The sequence below is a fragment of the Hibiscus syriacus genome, unplaced genomic scaffold (genome assembly GCF_006381635.1).
Source record: "Hibiscus syriacus cultivar Baekdansim isolate YM2019G1 unplaced genomic scaffold, ASM638163v2 tig00110418_pilon, whole genome shotgun sequence".
Lineage (NCBI taxonomy): Eukaryota > Viridiplantae > Streptophyta > Magnoliopsida > Malvales > Malvaceae > Hibiscus > Hibiscus syriacus.
In genome coordinates, this window is record NW_024062730.1 from 1,751,998 (window position 1) to 1,770,962 (window position 18,965).

The 18,965-nt window shown below is 32.2% G+C and overlaps 1 protein-coding gene across 1 annotated transcript; it reads right to left on the bottom strand.

Annotated features, from left to right (window-relative positions):
• Nucleotides 1–105: 105 nt before the first annotated feature.
• Nucleotides 106–12,648, bottom strand: LOC120124439 (protein FAF-like, chloroplastic). The gene is made up of 3 exons (XM_039143118.1): nucleotides 12,619–12,648; nucleotides 12,091–12,279; nucleotides 106–1,621 (listed from the first exon to the last, which is right to left on the bottom strand). Exons 1-3 carry the CDS (start codon nucleotides 12,646–12,648, stop codon nucleotides 224–226), a joined length of 1,617 nt encoding a protein of 538 aa, XP_038999049.1. The 3' UTR covers nucleotides 106–223.
• Nucleotides 12,649–18,965: the final 6,317 nt, after the last annotated feature.

Below are 18,965 nucleotides of genomic sequence, written 5' to 3' on the forward strand. Positions count from 1 at the left end.
ACCAATTGAAATATAAAAACAGTCCATTATATTAGCCACAAATAGGCAAAGGGAATCATACAAAATCTCTACTATATATATATATATCTCCCTCGGGTGTTTTTTTATTGGGATTTTGACTACTACACGATCAGCCTCCTCAAAGAGTGGGATGTGGAAAAAACTAGCTTGGAGAGAACAAAAATAATAATAAGAGTAATATTATGGGCATGGATTTTGTTCGTCAGGAAGTGGCAATGCAATGTGGTCTCCAGAATAGAAGTGACCTATGTTCCTTGCACCCTTTCAACAATGGAACAAGCTCATCACCTTTGATCTTCCCTTTCATTGCTTGTGACTGTTGATCAAGTGCCGCAGCCGCATGTCCCTTTGACATGCAGTGATTCGGCCTCCTCCAGTAGCACTCATAAGTATTCAACGATATAACTGAGCTTGCTCCTGTTATCGCCAAAATTGGCCTAGACACCAAAGGACGCGGTGGCAATGACTGTGCTATTGCTGGTGGTGGTGGTGGTGGGGCAGTTGGCTTTACTTTCCCCTCTTCGTCTCCGGATTTGACTATTTCATTGATATCTTTAGGCCATGTTGGGTTCCTAATTGCTGACCACATCGGCTTGTTCATCACAACGGCTAACCTGTGCACATCGATTGCTCCACTTGACAGTTTAGGAGCCTCCTCAATCTCATAACACCCATCTTCACATTCCTCCCCTTCTTCATCAATGTCTTTTTCACTTTCTTTTACTCCAAAGCTTTCAAACTCTTCTTCTAACTCTTCCACTTTTTCAGTACCATTGGTATTGGCAAAAGTGAGGACAAGGCGACCGTCTTGGCGTTGAGCAAGAAAATTGTTCAAACAAGGCATTGAAACAGCTTCAATGACCAATCTCCCATTATCACGACTAGTCTTCAACTGCCTCGATGCTCCGTCTTTGGCCGAAAGGGAAGATATTGGCGGAGGAAATGACGGGTTTGACGATTTCTTGCCAACATCGTAGTTATGTTTCTCAATTATTGCTGCCTTTTCACCATCGAAACAAGGCATAACCATCGGTGCCACCGGTTCTTGCTTTTGGTGAGGTAGTTGTTGATCCTCTTGCTTATCTTCCTCCACGTCACCGGTTTCCGAAGAAAACCCATCGGAGCCGGTCTCGGAACCAAGGCTCTCGGTGCAAATTTCAAGGCTCTTGTCGCTCAAACAGCTACCTGATCGCTTCACAAGAGGGTGAATGTAAGGCGGGGAAGAGTTCGAAGCCCCTTCCACGGCCTTTTGTGACACGATCGAGCTCCATATGTCGAACAGGCCTCGATTTTCAACTTCCTCCTTGTTCTTTCGTTGAATCGAAGCCCAGACATCGAATTGACTCGACGCTTCATTATCTTCTTCCCCTTCTTCAAACGATGAAGAAACAGGGAACTCGTGGGATGAAGGACTCTTTTTCAGGGGAGACAACATGAACCCTTGTGTCAACGACATATCAGCGGACAAAGTTCTTCTAAGCGAAGTAGCTTTGGCGGCCGGTGTGTCGGAATCCGATACGAGAATGGAGACTATGCCTTGCTTCTTGGCATCCATGGCGTCTTCAGGTGAGGATAATATAAAGTAATCACACAAATTTATCTGTCAAAGTTGAAAGAAACAAAACAAAAGAGCTTAGGAAATAGGTATGGCTAAACAAAAAGTTACAAAGAAACATGCATGCATGTTGCTTATAAGGTACATGTAGATAATCATAATAATAAGAAGAAGAGATTAGAAATGAATTTACCTAATAACAGCAAATATGTAGTAGCAGCAATAGTATCCAACAGAGGTTAGACCTCTGGGGGTGCTTTTGCTTGAATTTTCTTTTGATGTAAATCAGAAGATGGAAATGGGTTTGATTGATGATGAAGCAATGCGAGGGGGTGGGGGGTGTATTTGTAAGGAGGCTTTGGAATCATGTCCATCGGTCCCCATCTTCCACTGCTATCACAATTTTTTGTGATTTAAAAATTCAAAAAAAGAAGAAAGTAAGAATAGTGTTCTAAGTGGCGTTACCAGGGATTGACAGAATCATAATATTAAGGGTAAACTATTTGAATGATCATCTAATTATGAAGTTAGTGTCCATATGACTATTTAACCATTTAATTTATTTTAATATAATCGTCTCGGTTAACATATAACATAATTGTTAATATTGATATAATTATATATTTTATCTTCAATACTTGTACATATTCAATTTGATCATAATTTTAATTTAATTTAATAAATTAATCCTTCAATCAAGAGATGATATTTGTCAACATATGATCGTGACACATGTCCTAGTTGACACGTGTTAGCACTTGGAGTTTTTTTTATAAATTTAAATTTATTTAATTAAATTTATTTTCTATACAATCAAACAATGACACGTGTCACCTCCTGAAGAGACGCCTAAGCCAATGTGCCAAATGTTTTGTTTGATTAAGTATTGCAACAAACTCTATTTATCTTATATTACTGCTAGTGATATAAAAGCAAAGAAATAAAATCATTTAAATGAGGATTCAAACATATGCCAATTATAAAATATAAGAACACCTAAATTAATTTTAAAATATGATATTTTTATAATTAAATATGATTTATATATTATAAACTATATTTAATACAAGATTTAAAATTAAAAAAATGTTTTTAAACCAATTAAAAAATTCAATATTTCGAAATTAAAAAAATTAGTACTTTTTTTTTCATATTTACATGTCACGACCATATGTTGACATCTCTTACCTCTTGATTGAAGGGTTAATTTATTAAATTGAATTAAGAGTAAGACCAAATTGATTGAATGTACAAGTATTGAGGACCAAATATATAATTATACCAATTTTGTTAACTGTCACCTAAATACTTCCGTTAATTATTAACGACATGTAACTATATAGTTAAGTAATCGTATTGATAAAATTTTAAAAATGGTGATCACATCGACACCAGTTCTATAGTTAGATGGATGGTCATTCAAATAGTTTACCCTGCTATTAGCTCCAGAGGTAAAGTGTAATTTACTTAAAAAGCAATGTTATTGACGGATCAAATACGAGTGTTGTTTTTCTTTTAGAATAATCTATGAATGATTATAAAAGACATAACTATTTAAATTCGAAATTCGTGAAAAAAGTAAAATCCTATTTTAACATTTAAATAACCCAACGAATTAGGATTTTATTTTTGTGAACAATAGTACATAAACGTGATGTTTGAGATTGAGTGTTTAGACAGCTAAGAGTAAGTTGAAGAACGATTGAACATTAGAAGGGGTAGGAGTCTAAACATGATTGGCCCGACAGCTTTTGTTGAACCAAATTATTAAACCGAATCCGATTTTAGTAGCGACCCGAGTCTAATCAACACAAGAGACGACCGTCCTTCCTTTCTTTTAATAATAATAAAAAAACGTGATTTTCAACTCAAATCATTCTCGTATGTAATCTTCGAATATTGAATTTTACTTATTTTACTGAAAAGTTATAAAAGATGGAAATGATTTTATAATTATTAATTGTTTACAAAGTTTTATTTTTTTCTTAATTAAATTATTACCCCATTACCTTATTATTACATCAGTTTAGTCAAAGATTTAATAGTAGCTAGGCACTTTTTGATTTATTGACCTTTATAATTCAATTTATTTTTTGATTTGAATATTTGTTTCATGAAATAAAACATTTATGTTAATTCTTATTAGATACTAGATAAACTACATGATTTACCGCTTTCGTTTAAGTTTTGTATACTCTTCTCACTGAATTTAAAAAAACATAAGATTGTATCACTATCGTCTTTATTTAATTAAGAAGAATGACTTACAATTAATTTATAAATTTAAAAAGGTAAACTGTACAAATGGTCATTGATGTTTGAGTAAAATTTCATTTTACCCATTGGAATTTAAAAAATAACATATTGGTCACTAAGACATCAAATAGGTCTTTAAACAGTGGTTTTATATCTAGTTTATTCCGAAAACCTTGTAATTTATTGTTTATCATTTGAAATATTCGATTGTTTCATGTCCAATGTCACATATGATAACTCATGCATGAAGCTATGACATAAGAAGCTAGGTCATATAAGTGAGAAGGGATTGCAAGTTGTAGCTTAAAAAGAGCTTCTTATGAACATATTCCAGGGCAAGTATGGGCATGCACGAAGGTTTCATACGAACATTTTAAGATATATGACAATATTTATACTCTGTTGTGAAATTAATTTTATTATCATTATATGAGTAATAATTCGGATTATATTATTCTTTTTGCAAATAATCCGTAAAATGTATTAGAGTGAGGATTAGTTTATCCTAAAAATAGAACATATAATAAATTAGATGCCAACTAGCAACAACTATAAAAAGCACGATGACGCAGGGAATCAGCTTTATATATTTGTAAATTTAAAATAATTTGATGGAACAACAACAACAACAAAACCCTATTTTTATATGTAATGGGGTAAGGAGAGGTAGGGTAGTAGGCTGCCCCCAACATCAAGTAGAGAGCAGCTTCTGTGGAAGACCTCCAACAGTCAGAAAATTAAAAATATAGATAAAATACGTGCATGTATAAATAAATAAACACATAGTTGAACAGACTTCATACGAACATCTGTAATGAAAAGTAATCACTGCAAATAAATTCCTGCGTAAAAATCTTTGCATATAGACAAAAACGTAAGTCCCGGCTACATTTGATGGAAGTAAGTACTAAATTTATTATTCCTATTATATATTATACTATTAATTATTATTCCTAAAAAATGCGACGGATTAATTAATATTTAAGAATATTTTACTATTTTATGTCCAAAGTCAAAGCCCAACTTTCTTTTCCTAAAATAAAAAAGGAACATTCGTCTCCAGAGTCTTATAAGCTTGAAAACCTTGTAAAAGTAGGGTTTGCATGCATTATTCTAATTAATTATCACTTATTATAATTAAACATTCTTTGATCATGGTTTATGACGTGTGATTCCTCCTTGACCTATAATTCCACGAGTCAATCTAATGCTGACGATATTAGAAAATTTCCATAATTCTATTCAATTATATTATACGAGATGATAACGAATTTTAAGGTTTCATATTATTATAATATTATCTATTTATAGGACAATTACTTGAAGGTAAATAAATATAATATTACAAGAAGTGTTCTTTAATATGAATTCTTAATTTCAATTTAATGCTAAAAAATGTATTTTTGTAGTCCGTGAAGGAACTTGGTGATAGAGTTTGGGGAGTCAATTTAAAACTTTAAAAAATTCATAGGTCTAAATTATTTATTTAAAAAAATTGAACGGTTGAATTTACATTTGTTTCAAAAAATTTAGGGTCTAACTATTTTTTTTTTTGAAATTTTGAGACTTTAACGTGATTTTTTAAAAATTATGGGAACGAGTTTAATCAAGAACATTAAAAAATTTAAAGTTCAATCTAAATTTCTAAAATTTTTGAGAGGACTAAATTAAAGTTTTTTAAATTTTAAGAATCTATATTATAATTTTTTAATTTTTTTTGCTGGAAGGGGGCGTAGCCCCTCTTGCTTTCCGCCACTGTTTGTAGGAGTTGAATGTTCGACATTAGAGTTTTTAAATCCACCAGGAATATCGAACAATGATGTGAAACTAGAATATTATTTTTATTAATATTTATTTAACTGTTTAAATTTTTTATACCAAATAAATAATTATATTTTTTGCTTTACTCAATACTATATATACATAATCTATAAAGAAAAAAATATGATCAGACAAATTGTTAAAGTATTATTTATATAAAAAAATTCAGAAAACCATATTTAATTGAGAAAACCATGACCTATTTTTTTTCTAGGTCCATTTAAATTTATTCAAATAATGAGTGAATTGACTTTAAAATTCATTCTAAAAATCTGATTAATCTCTTGCGAAACTCTTCCTACTTATTACGTCGGATTACCTCTTGGTCACTTAAAAAGTTTCTATTGGAGTTTAGTCGTCGAGAATAAGGATGAACAAAACTCAATTCAATTTAAAAAAATATTTTTAATTTTTTTAAAAATTATTTAAGTTGGGTTATTTAACTTTTTGGTTTAGAACTAAAGTATGAGTAGAGTTTTCTTCAAGATTGATTTGAGATCGTAATATTATCAACTGAAGGTAAAAAGGTTGACATTCTCAATATGACATTCATGATGAGGTATGGCCGTTATGCGCTATCGGTTATGTTGTTTGCGCTAATAAACATGTCAGTTGCATTCATGGATATTATAAACCGAAACTTTCAACCTTACTTAGATCCTTAGTAGTATTCATCGATAATATCTTGGTGTACTCAAGTTCAAGGAAGACCATAAATGTCATCTTTGCATTGCACTACAGACACTCTGTGATAGATCGATATACGCTAAGGTCAACAAGAACGAGTTCTCGTTGTTAGAGATTGTATTTTTGGGTCACATTGTAGCAAAGGATGTTATTCAAGTTGATCCTTAAAAGATTTAAGTGATTTTGGGATGGAAATCACCAATGAACAAATTTTAAGTTCATAATTTCATAAATTTGTCTGGTATTATAAGATGTCGGTTAACTAAAGGTGTTGGATGTGGTTGAATCATAATTCCAATATCAACACTCCAAGGTATGATTAAATCACATCTAGTCACATTTTTGTATGTTTTCTATGACTCTACCCACATTCCAACTTAATAAAACATTTATGTTGGAATAAATTGTTGTAACTTAAAGAATCAAAGATAAAAGTTTGGAGAGTAGAAAGAAGAAAATAAGTTGAAAGGAAAAACACACATTTTATTAAAGTTGAAGTGCTCTCTAAATACAATAATAATAATAATAACAACTTCATCCTAAAATCAAGCAATAATCATATTTAAGATAAATAAACTCCTAAAATCTATAACAATAAAGAAATATTTAAAAAAAAAGAAGAAAAAACAATAAATTTATTTTGACTAAAAATTATACCAGCTGAACTACAATTTCAACATTCATCCTTGCTTTGCTTGCTGCGAACTCTAAGTTTCTCTCTAAGAAATTCAAACTTGCTTTTTGGTAGAGGCATTGTGAATAAATCAACTATTTGAAGTTCATATTTCCAATACTTTAGACCAACTAACACCTCCTTTTGTACTTCTCTAAGAAAAAAATAATTTGATATTGAAGTACTTCATTTTCCCATGAAAAATAAGATTGTTAGAGATAAAAATTGTAGTTTAATTATCAACGAACACTTCTGTGCATCCTTCTTGTTCCAGGTTTAAATCCATCAAAACTTTTCTTAATCATGAAGCTTAATTGATAGTGACACTTCTGTTATAAATTGTGCCATTGTATTATGTTTTTTGCAGCACCATGAGAACACACCGAACCAAACTTGAAACAGTAACATGAAGTGCTTTTCAAATCATCAAGTGAACCTCCTTATTCACTGTCTGAATAGCCTTGTAAAACATAATCATGATTTGCAAAAAATCTGATTCCATAATTCAGTGTTCCTCTCACGTATCTAAGGACTCTTTTAGTAGTGGTAAGATATGTTTCAGTTGTACAATTCACGAATCTGGATAATAGACGTATAAAATGTAAGATATCTGGTCTTGTAGCCATTAGATACATCAGACACACAATTAATCTTTTATAAAAAAGTTTCATCGACTTTTTTTTAGCTTCATCTTTTCTACTCATCTTCTCTGTTTGACACATAGGATTACTTACTCTTGCATTCATCCATTTTGATTTTTTTTTTTCAAAATTTTCTTAGCATACTTCTTCTAGTATATGAACACTTTCCTATTTTTCTGCTATACTTTCATTCCCAGAAAATAAGTTATTTCTTCCAAATCCGTCATATCAAAGGTTTGCTTCATATCTCATTTGAACTTTCTCACAAGTTCTACATTGTTTTCTCTGACCAACAAATCATCTACACATAAGGAAACAACAACAAAATTGATTTCATCACCTTTGATGTAGAGGGTAGCTTCATTGAGTCTTCTTTTGAAACTAAATTATATTAAATGCTCATCAATTCTACTATACCAGACTCGCACCGTCTGTTTTAGGCCATACAATGTCTTATTGAGCATATACACATCATCTTTATGCCATTTCACTGTAAAACCTTCAGATTGCTCGATGTAGATTTCTTCCTCCATGAAACCATTCAAGAATGTTGATTTAGTTTCAAGTTGATAGAGTTTCTAGCCCTTTGTGTAGCTATCGCAAGTAACAACCTGATCCTATCGAGTCTAGCAACAGGAGAAAAAGTGTCAAACAAATCAACACCAAAAAATTGAGCATACCCTTTTAGGATTCAGGTTGGTTCTAAATACCCACTTCACTCCAATCACTCTTCTGTCAACAGTTCTTTTTACTAGCTTCCATGTTTTATTCTTTTCGATCACGATGGGATCATCCTTCATTGTAGTAACCCATTTTAGATCCTTCTTAGCTTCCTAAAATTTTGTTGTTTCAAATACATCCTTATTTCATCTTAGATAAATATCATCAAGTGATATCATACCACTAACAGGTGTATCATCAATAACTCATCTTCCTTGAACTGTAATTTTGAAATTTGATCAAGTACCACAATTGCAATACCCCAAATTTTATCTAGTGACTAAAATATAAGTTTTGAAAGTTTGGTGACTAAACTGTAAACTTTAAAAACATTTAAGGACCATAAATAAAATTACAAAAATTTATATATATGTTTTAGCCTGTAAATGAACAATTTGGCTTAAAATAAAGATTTTCATGAGAATCAGATTTTCGGTACGAGATTTGTGTTAAAAGCTATAAAGCGATAAAATTCGATATTGAAATCGAATATTTGGATCAAATCGAAATTTAACGAAAATTTGAAGGATGTTAGGAATTGGTTGGAGATATTATTTCCATATTTTAGATCAAAGAAATTTGGCTCAGAACAGTTTAATTGTTTAGATTTAACTAAACAGTGGAATTTTAGTGACTAAAATATAATTTTCAAAATTTGCATGGCCAAATTAGAAAGTTAAAGCCAAGCTGATTCATCTTTGGCCAAGGAATATTTTAATGGAAGATAATACAATGGCATTTGGAAAATTTTCAAGATTTATTAATGGTATTTTTTTAATTTCTCATTAATTGAATTTTAAATTCAATTAAATTAGATAAATGCCATGTGTATTATCCTTTAAATACTAGAATAATCAAGATAAAGGCCTAATTTTCAGCTTGTTCATCTCTCTTAACCAAAACCTACCAAGCTCCAAGGTATGAATCTTTATTTTGATTTTGAAGATAAATATTTGATTTTTGGATTAAGTTATTAGATAGAGAATTAACCTACATAAAATTCTCTATCAATTGATATAAATATTTCATGGTGAGGATACTTGTGTGTTGAGATTTGATGACTAGGGTTTAAAGGGGTTTAGTGATTTTGAAGAATTGATGAAGGATTTTTATGTTTTTGATGTTGGTGATTATTTTTTAAAGCATGTATGATGATTAAAATTGATTGTACATGCATATATATGGTTTGGCTTAATTAGAGTTTTTGGAAATGTTGTAATTTTGATGTAATTTAATGTTGTGATGATTGAAAATGCATAAAATTGATCATAGGAGGTTGAATTCATGTTTGAAATTGAACAAAAAGTCTCCCTAAAGTGACATAGGGTATTCGACCATAGGGAAAATATTAAGGGAAAACGTTGAAAAATTTCCTATGGTTTAGAAATGATATTAGAAGTATTCTATGTGAATTGGAGATTGATTTGGATCAATTTGGAACCTTGAAAGTGAAAAATGGCTAGTTTACAAGTTTTAAGGATTGTGGGACATTATTGTATAAACGTGAGAGTAGGAGTATTCAATGATAATACTTAGTATTGAAATTCTAGAAAATTAAGTTGGAAAGTTTTGTGGAACCAAATTGCAAATTTGGTAAAAGTTGGGTTAGAATTCGAAAGGTCCTAAGAAAATGGGGACTTGTTTGCAAGTTAGTAAATTTAGAAGTATCATTTGGGTATATTAGGACAATTCTGGAATCTTGCTGAAAATTTTGTTTAATTATTAAGTTTGAATAAAATTATAAGTTTATAGAGATTGGAGGTTGAATTAACAAAGTTTAAGAAAGTTAAGGATGAATTTGCAAGCTTTTGAATGTTTAAGTGGTGATTTGAATATTTTATGGAGGTTCTGGAAATTTTATGTAATTAATGTGATACGATCATAATAGTGAAGGGCTATGATGAATTTAATGGAAAATTGAGGTGAATTCTAGGAAAAACTCAAAGTTTATTGATTTGGTTTTGGAAATTGGTAAAAGTTGAGGGATTTAAGTTGGGAATGAATATTTGGGAGCTTAAGAGTATTTGAGAAGTTTGGAATTTTAATTAAACTCTAATTTAATTACCGTATTGATTTTTATTTCATAGACTTTTATATTTTTTAGATTTAATTATGTTAGTTCGATAATAACATATATAATAACATAAAGTTTGAATATGTTATGTTATGATGTTATGTTGTCAGACTACTATATACCTAGCGATCCGAACGATCCGAAAGGAAAGGAAAAAGTCCATGAATAGAGAATTAACATATAAATGTTCGGTAGTGAGGCAAAGATGAGTGCAATTTGTTTATTTAATTATTTTGATCTAGGACCACTTGTCAACCTAACATTATTTATTTCAAAGTTATGAATTATGTTTTGATTTTTGAAATTATATCCGAAATATTTTAATAAGTTTTATGAATGATTTTGGGTATGAACTGCCCTATTATATTTTGTGTGTGAATAAGATCTGAAAATGATTCTGATGTGATTTTTATTAAATGATTATAAATTGAAATGAAAGCCCATTGTATGTTGTACTAAGAGTCATAGGTACAATTGGCATGCCATGAGGTGGAGTGATTATATTCTGATTCTGATATATTGTGGTTTATCGGTGGGTACATTAGCATATATTCCGATGGGATTACACTTTGTGTGCATATTGCGATTTATGAGTTGATAACACTGTTTGTGCTTATCTATTCCGATTCTGATGATAGAACTGAAATATTTATTACGCACACTCGTCTGACTCACATACCTTATATTCTCTTAAATATACTTTGGGCTACAAAAATAGATTATGAAAGTTCTGAAAAGTGTCTGATTGAAAAGAAATATTGACTAATATTCTGTCTGATATAATTTAATATGATTTTATGAAAGTCATAAGATGACCCCTTCTAGGTTTCTGGTAAAGATACATGACGAGATATCCAATTTGAAAATTCTGAAATTTTTTGTCTAAATTATTTTTAATTTTTTATATATATATATTTCGATCTTTATATATTTATTCTCACCTTTAATATTATTGCCTCGCACTTTATATATTTATTCTCACCTTTAATATTACTACCTTACTAAGTTGTACTTAGCGCGTGATGATTTTCAAGCGTAGGACCTGATAGGAAACCCGACGTGCAGTGAGGAGCCTCCCGAGCATCTTGTGAAGATCATCTATCTATAATATCAGTATCAGTAAAACATCATCGATGTTTGTTTTGACTAGTAGTGACATGTATAATTATGTTATTAATTTACTTTATCAGTTTTTGATTAAATGATTTGTAATAGTAAATTAGAACTGTTTATTTTGACTATTTTAAATTATCAGTATTTGATATGCATAGAATATATAATATTATGTTTTTAAATGATATGAAAATTCAAGTAGATATAAATAGTTTCAAAGTGAAAAATTAATGTTTAGAAAAATATTTAGCAATTATGAATAGTGAATATTGGTCAGTTTGATGTGATATCTATGGCTCGTATTTTTAGATATTTATGGGCTATGGGTGTTACATTTATTGATATTAGAGCTACACATTTAGTCAATTCTTAATCTAAACTGAGCCAATGTTATATCGAAAATATATATATGCTACTAGGATGTCGAAATTACTGATATGATATGGTTCGGAAGGTATTAGATGGGCCACCGAACAAGAGGTTTATGAGGGAATCGGTAGTGGGAGTAGTAATGAGGTAGATCATGTACCTCAACGATAGGGAGTGCATGTACATCAGGGAGTGCCGGCTCCAAATCAGGGAACATTTTTGCAAGCTGTAGAGGCTGTCCTGGCTCGATATCAGCTGACAACAACACATCCCCCTCCTCATCCTCTTCCTCCACCTCCTCTTTCAGCTTTGAGAATATCAGTTCCGAAAGAATTAAAAAGGTTTTGAGCTGTAGAATTTAAAGGAGAAGCAAACAAAGGCCCAATAATGGCAGATATGCGGTTGAATGATGTGAAAATTATGTTGGAAAATCTTCATTGTTCTTATAACGAAATATTGGAAAGAGTAGTGTCACTGTTATGAGGCCATGCTCGTATATGGTGGACTAATGTGACGACACATGTTCCTTCAGATCAGATCAATAGGAAATTTTCATGGAGGTATTTCAAAAGAAGTATATCGGGGAGCATTTTATTACCCAGATGAAGCAATATTTCTTTAATCTAATTCAGGGTAGTAAATCTATGTACGAGTATGAATGTCAATTTAATAAACTTGCTCGATATGCCTCGAAGATGGTTCCCATCGAAAGCGACATATGTTAGAAATTTATTCGAGGTCTTCATCCTAGACTCAGAGAACTTCTGTTGATTGCGAACTTGACCACTTTTCAGGAAGTAGAGAATAAAGCAAAATATTTTGAAATGGCTTAAAATGAGAATTATATGATAAAGAGGAGGAGACAATCTAAAATATCAAGAGCATCATCCTCGTTTCAGTCTAAAAGAGGTCGAGGCTCAGGTTATCAGTATCAAAATAAATTTAAAAGTGGTTCTTCTGGTCGTAAAGGATTTGAAGCAAAAGAAAAAGGTCAACAGACTCAGACGACAGTCTTAGGAGTTAACAAATCAGCTCAGTCACAGGGTCAGATGTTACCATGTCAGCATTGTGGTAAAACTCACCCTGGAGTTTGTAGAATAAAGACTGGAGCCTGTTTCCGTTACGGAGACACTAGTCACTTCATCAGAGATTGTCAGTTAGCAAGAGAGAAATTAGTTCAGGCAGAGAGGTTTGTAGATGTATCTCAGAGAGGTGGCCGAGGTAGAGGTAGAGGGAGGGGATATTCAGAGACAACCTCTCAGTCCGATGTTCGTGCTCCAGCCAGAATTTATAATATCAAAACTAATGACGATCGTGATGACCCAAAGATTATAATAAGTACTTTCTATCTTTATTATGATCATGTGTTTTTTAATTGATCTAGGTTCTACACATTCCTATAGTAGTTCGAAATTAGTCAGAGATAAGGGTATTCTGTTTAAACCCATCAATAGTGATATGATAGCTATAAATCCACTGGGTCATAGTGCTAGAGTTACACATATTATTAGAAATTGTTTGATAAAAATTCAAGGGATTGTTTTCCTGATGAATCTTATGGAGTTATCGTTTGATGAGTTTGAGATCATATTGGGCATTAATTGGTTATCCTGGCAGCAACTTGCTCAAGGTAACCCTATGCAAGCTTTGTTTCTCAAGCTTAAACATCTAAAGCCTTGCTTGCAATCTTTAAACAAGAATTCCTACAGTAACTTATCTGCTAGGGTCAAACTCAAGAGAACCGAGTTGGAACAATTACAGATCCTAAATATTAAAGGATCCAACCCTATTGATAAAGAACTTAATGTTCAAAATGAGCTATCTAACCTTGAAGAGGCTGAAAATATGTTCCTTAAGAAGAAAACTAAAGTTAGACGGCTCAAAGAGGGGGACAAATGCACCAAGTACTTCCACTCTGTCATTGCAACCAAAAACAAAAGAGACACCATTAGAGTTCTTATTAATTCTCAAGGAAAAAGGCTGGAATCATTTGATGAAATGTTTTCAGAAGTCTTAGAGTTCTTCAAATTCTAACTAGGTACAGTTGACCCTAATGTTCAGCAGCCTGATGCTCATTATTTGAAAAGTCTGCTCCATTTTGGCTTGCCTGCTGAGATTTCAACTGAACTTGTTAAAACTGTCTCTAATGAAGAAATCAAAGAAGCTATTTTTAATCAAGTAAATGACAAGGTCCCAAGCCCAGATGGATTCACCCCTCTCTTTTTTGAAAAAACTAGGCCTGTGGTAGATGATGATGTAATCAAATCTATTAGATTTTTCTTCCAAGAAGCCTTCATCTTGCCTGCCTTTAATGCCACTATAATAGCCTTGATTCCTAAGATTCAAAACCCCAGCACTGTCAAGGATTACAGGTCAATCTCATGTTGTTCTGTGCTATACAAAATCATCACCAAAATTCTTGTTAAAAGACTGACCATGCTGCTGCCAAAAATAATTACTCCTAACCAGTCTTCATTTGTTAAAGGAAGAACTATAATTGATAATACTCTCATTGCTCAAGAATTAGTAAAAGGTTATGGAATGAAGCATATATCTCCAAGGTATGCCCTCAAAATCGACCTTAAAAAAGCATTCTACTCCATTAATTGAGAATTCATTTATACTATCCTCAAAGCTATTGGGCTGCCAAGTATCTTCATAAGGTGGATAGAAGCCTGTTTTACAGAAGCTAGATACTCTATTTCTCTTAATGGCAGTTTGGTTGGTTATTTCAAAGACAAGAGGGGGATTAGACAAGGTGACCCTCTATCTATTTATGAACATCCTCTCTAAAGCTCTTAATATTGCTGCTGCCAAAGGGATTTTTGGGTATCACCCTACCCTAAATGAAAAATGATAGGCCTTACCCATCTTTCATTTGCTGATGATCTCTTAATTTTTTGCAAAGGAAATCCTGATTCTATTGCTGGAATTATCTCTGTCTTAAATCATTTCTACCACATATATGATCTTAAGCTTAATGTTAGCAAGACTGAACTCTTTGCTTCTGGAATTTCGTCTCAAAATCTTCAAATTATCAAAGCTTTCTGGTTTCAAGCAAGGTTTTATTCTAGTTAGGTACCTGGGGGTTCCATTAGTCACTAAAAAACTAACAGAACAGGACTGCCACCCTCTTATTGACATAATTAAGCTAACACTCCACCACTGGTCGGGTAAGCTCTTAAGCTATGCTAGAATGCTTGAGTTAGTCAAAACGATCTTGTTTAGTGTGCCTAACTACTGGTGCAGTCAATTTATCCTTCCACAAACTATTATTAATCGAATTAATCAGCTATGTTCTCATTTCCTATGGAATGTAACTAATCAGGCAGCAACTGGAGCTAGGGTCAGCTGGGCAAGAATCTGCTATCCCAAATTCAAAGGAGGCCTAGGTTTGAAGAACATTAAATCCTGGAACATTGCCTGCATGATCCAGCTTATTCGTAATATCCTTGCAGGAGAAGGATCACTCTAGGTCGCTTGGTTATATTGCTATGTAATTAAGAATGAAGACTTCAAGGACATGGCTGGAAAAGCCTTTCACAGCTGGAACATCAAGAGATTACTAGAACTACGATCTACTTCTCTTCCCATTCTTAATGCAGGAGCTAAAACTGCTAAAGACGTTTGGGAAGCTGTTCAAGACAAAAAAATAAGGTACCTTGGCACAAAATTATATGGTTCCCTTCTCACATTCTGACTAATGATTCAACAATGTTCATGGATTTGATGAATCGGGTGCTTTAGGCGTGTTTGGATCAATTCATGGTCGTATTCATTAATGATATTTTGGTGTATTCTAAGAATAAGGAAGAGTATGACATACATATCCGTTTTGTACTTTAGAAGTTAAGATAAAAAGTTATATGCTAAATTATCAAAAAGTGAATTTTGGCTGTCAGAGGCCGCTTTTCTGGGCCACGTGATTTCAGCATAAGGAATTAGAGTAGATCCCAAGAAAGTACAAGCGATAGTGGAGTGGAAAACTCAGAAAAATATCTTTGGAGCCTGAAGTTTCTTGGGATTAGCTGGATATTATCAGAGATTTGTTAAGAATTTTTTAATAATTGCATCTCCACTTACCAAGCTACTCCGAAAGGATGTACCATTTGTCTGGACTAAAAAGCGTCAAGCTTTGACATGCTTAAAAAGATTCTGACAGAGGTACCAGTATTAGTGCAGCCATAATCAAGAAAATATTATGTAATCTACAGTGATGTGTCTCATAATGGTTTGGGATGTTTTTTAATCCAAGAAAGTAAAGTGGTAGCCTATGCTTCAAGGCAGTTAAAGGAACACGAACGAAATTATCCGACGCATGATTTGGAGCTAGCAGCTGTGGTGTTTGCCTTGAGGATTTGGCATCATTATTTATATGACGAGTGATGTTACATTTATACTGATCATAAGAGTTTAAAATATTTGCTCACTAAGAATGAATTAATTCTAAGGAAAAGTAGATGGATTGAGCTTCTAAATGACTATGATGTGATAATTGATTACCATCCTGGGAAGGCTAATGTGGTAGCTGATGCGCTTAGCTGGAAAACCTTTGCTACTATGAGAGCGTTAGATGCAAAATTATCAATGAAAAAAGATGGCACATTGATTACAGAATTGAGATTGAGACATGCCTTATTGGATCGAATCAAAGATCTACAAAATAAAAATAAAAAATGTTTAGATATAATGGAACAAGTGAATAAAGGAGAAATGAAAGATTTTGAAATTAAGTCTTATGGATGTTTGTATTATCAGAATCAAGTTTGTATACCAGAAAATGAAGAACTGAAGAAAGATCTTGTAACACCCCAACCCGTACCCGACCCGGATACGAGTCCGAGGTGTCACATTGACCATTCAAAGCATATACTTTTATAAAAAAACCATAGAAATTTAAAACTTCTATTCTATAAAGTAATTCTTTTACATAAACATGTTTAAAACCTTAACAGACTCCATCAGAGTGTACATATATAATGACTTAGTTACATGCCAACATACTAAATTATATGACAAGACATACTTTACAAAATATTTCTGATCTAAACTTTGAGCGGAAATATGCTGCTTTACGGATCCGAAGCTTGATCTTCTGACTTATCCACACCTACGTGTAAGACACTTACACACTAAGTCATAGACTTAGTGAGACATGTAAATACATAAAGTAACTAACAAATGCATGAACATCTTATGTAATACACACTATACTTATATACCTATTGAACTCATCACTAACATGTTTATCCTTATTTATTTCCTTGTCATTAATTCAATTCCATCATATGAGCATATATTGAACATAAAATGTAATATAATTTAAAAACACAACAATACATGAATGATTACTATGATTATATCATACATAACCATATAACATCTCATATCACCACTACACTTATGCACTTGTTACCATTATTATCATATGATCCTAACTTATCACTTATACATATCACATATCACATATACCATTTCACAGGAAACACACATATCATTATATCAAATTATGTTTCTTTTCAAAGCCCATGCACACTATTGAGAACTTAAGGTATGTGAGTACCTAGAGGTTGCGCACAATGCTGTCACCACAGCTTGTATAAATCCCACTAGGGGCGCGTAGAATTTGTCTCGTAGGACCACTATGTCCCGAAGGACCATTGTGTTCCGAAGGACCACTATGTCCTGAAGGACCACGTAGACCCTCGACTCTTGGCATGCCAACTATACCTATAGCTCTCGTATTATATAACATGGGCATTATTATTTATCTTTTTACATATTCATGTAGATACATAGTTCACGTTCACATAGCATATTTCTATGTAATTCACATTCACTTATCACATAGCTTTTCACTTTTACTTGTATTCCTTTTCACATAGTTCATAGCTTCCTTTTCACATAGTTCATAGCCATGATTCTTATCTCACAACACATTTTTGCATATACATGTTCTGATACAACCCCTTCATTCAATTATAACATCTAATCTATCTTATTATACTAACATGTATTCATATCATTCATTTCACATACATAACATATCATATAACATTCTAATAGAAACACATACGAGTCATATTATTTTCACATATATTTTATCATATATCTCATGATAACATGACCTATTATCATAAATACATGCATTTACATAGTTCACACATAAATATGCATTCAACAATTAGGCATATGCATTTACTCATATACCATACATCTAACACCATATCACTACATATTTATGCTTTAGTACTCATATCATATAATATCGGAATTAGACTCATCGCAAGTCTTAATTCCTTAACATAACGTACACTTACTATCATGTACTCACCTGGTCTCAATGAACACTCTTAAGCTCTTGTTTTCTTTGAGTATCTTACTCTGCCGACTTATCCGAACTTTACTTTTAATCGATGTCTACACAATCATATATTTATATTATCAGTATCCCATTGATATACTATAATCTATAATTTCTCATACTGAAAGAAATATTTATTTCATTTCTTATTGAAGTGCATCGGTACATTCTACTATGTATCAATGCATCCCTTAATATGTGTGCATCGATATAGTACCCCATGCATCGATACACAATTTACATTCGATGTTTCTATTTTAAGGGGTGTATTGATGCACTCCCTATACATCGATGCACTCACTGCATTCGATGTTTATTTATTTGAGAGTGCATCGATACACAATGAGTGTGCATCGATGCACACAACCCAGAAATTCCAGTTAGAGCACAAAATTCACTTTGTTTTTTAGCTCAACTCTTCATATTTCATTCCCTTTTATATTCTTAACTCACATACACATATTCAAACTCATTTCCATTCATTCATCACCTCTTTAACATCAAAATCCTATTCTCCATATGAAATTCAAGAATTACACTAAATTTTCAACATGTTTCAAATTCAATTCTATTGTTTCTAACTTCTTAATTAGACCCTTGACAAGTCAAATTTGGTTTGGAAATCCCATAAATGTATTTATATCAAGATTTCATTTATTCACTTCATTCCT

What these genes read in the sequence shown, in the direction of transcription:
- LOC120124439 (XM_039143118.1), bottom strand. Translation starts at nt 12,648, where the DNA reads ATGTCGCTTTCGATGGGAACCATCTTCGAG. An exon ending in CGATGGGAACCATCTTCGAG is followed by an intron (nt 12,280 to 12,618) that starts GCATATCGAGCA and finishes TAAATTCTACAG; the next exon opens with CTCAAAACCTTTTTAATTCT. An exon ending in ATGCACTCCCTATCGTTGAG is followed by an intron (nt 1,622 to 12,090) that starts GTACATGATCTA and finishes CAACTTTGACAG; the next exon opens with ATAAATTTGTGTGATTACTT.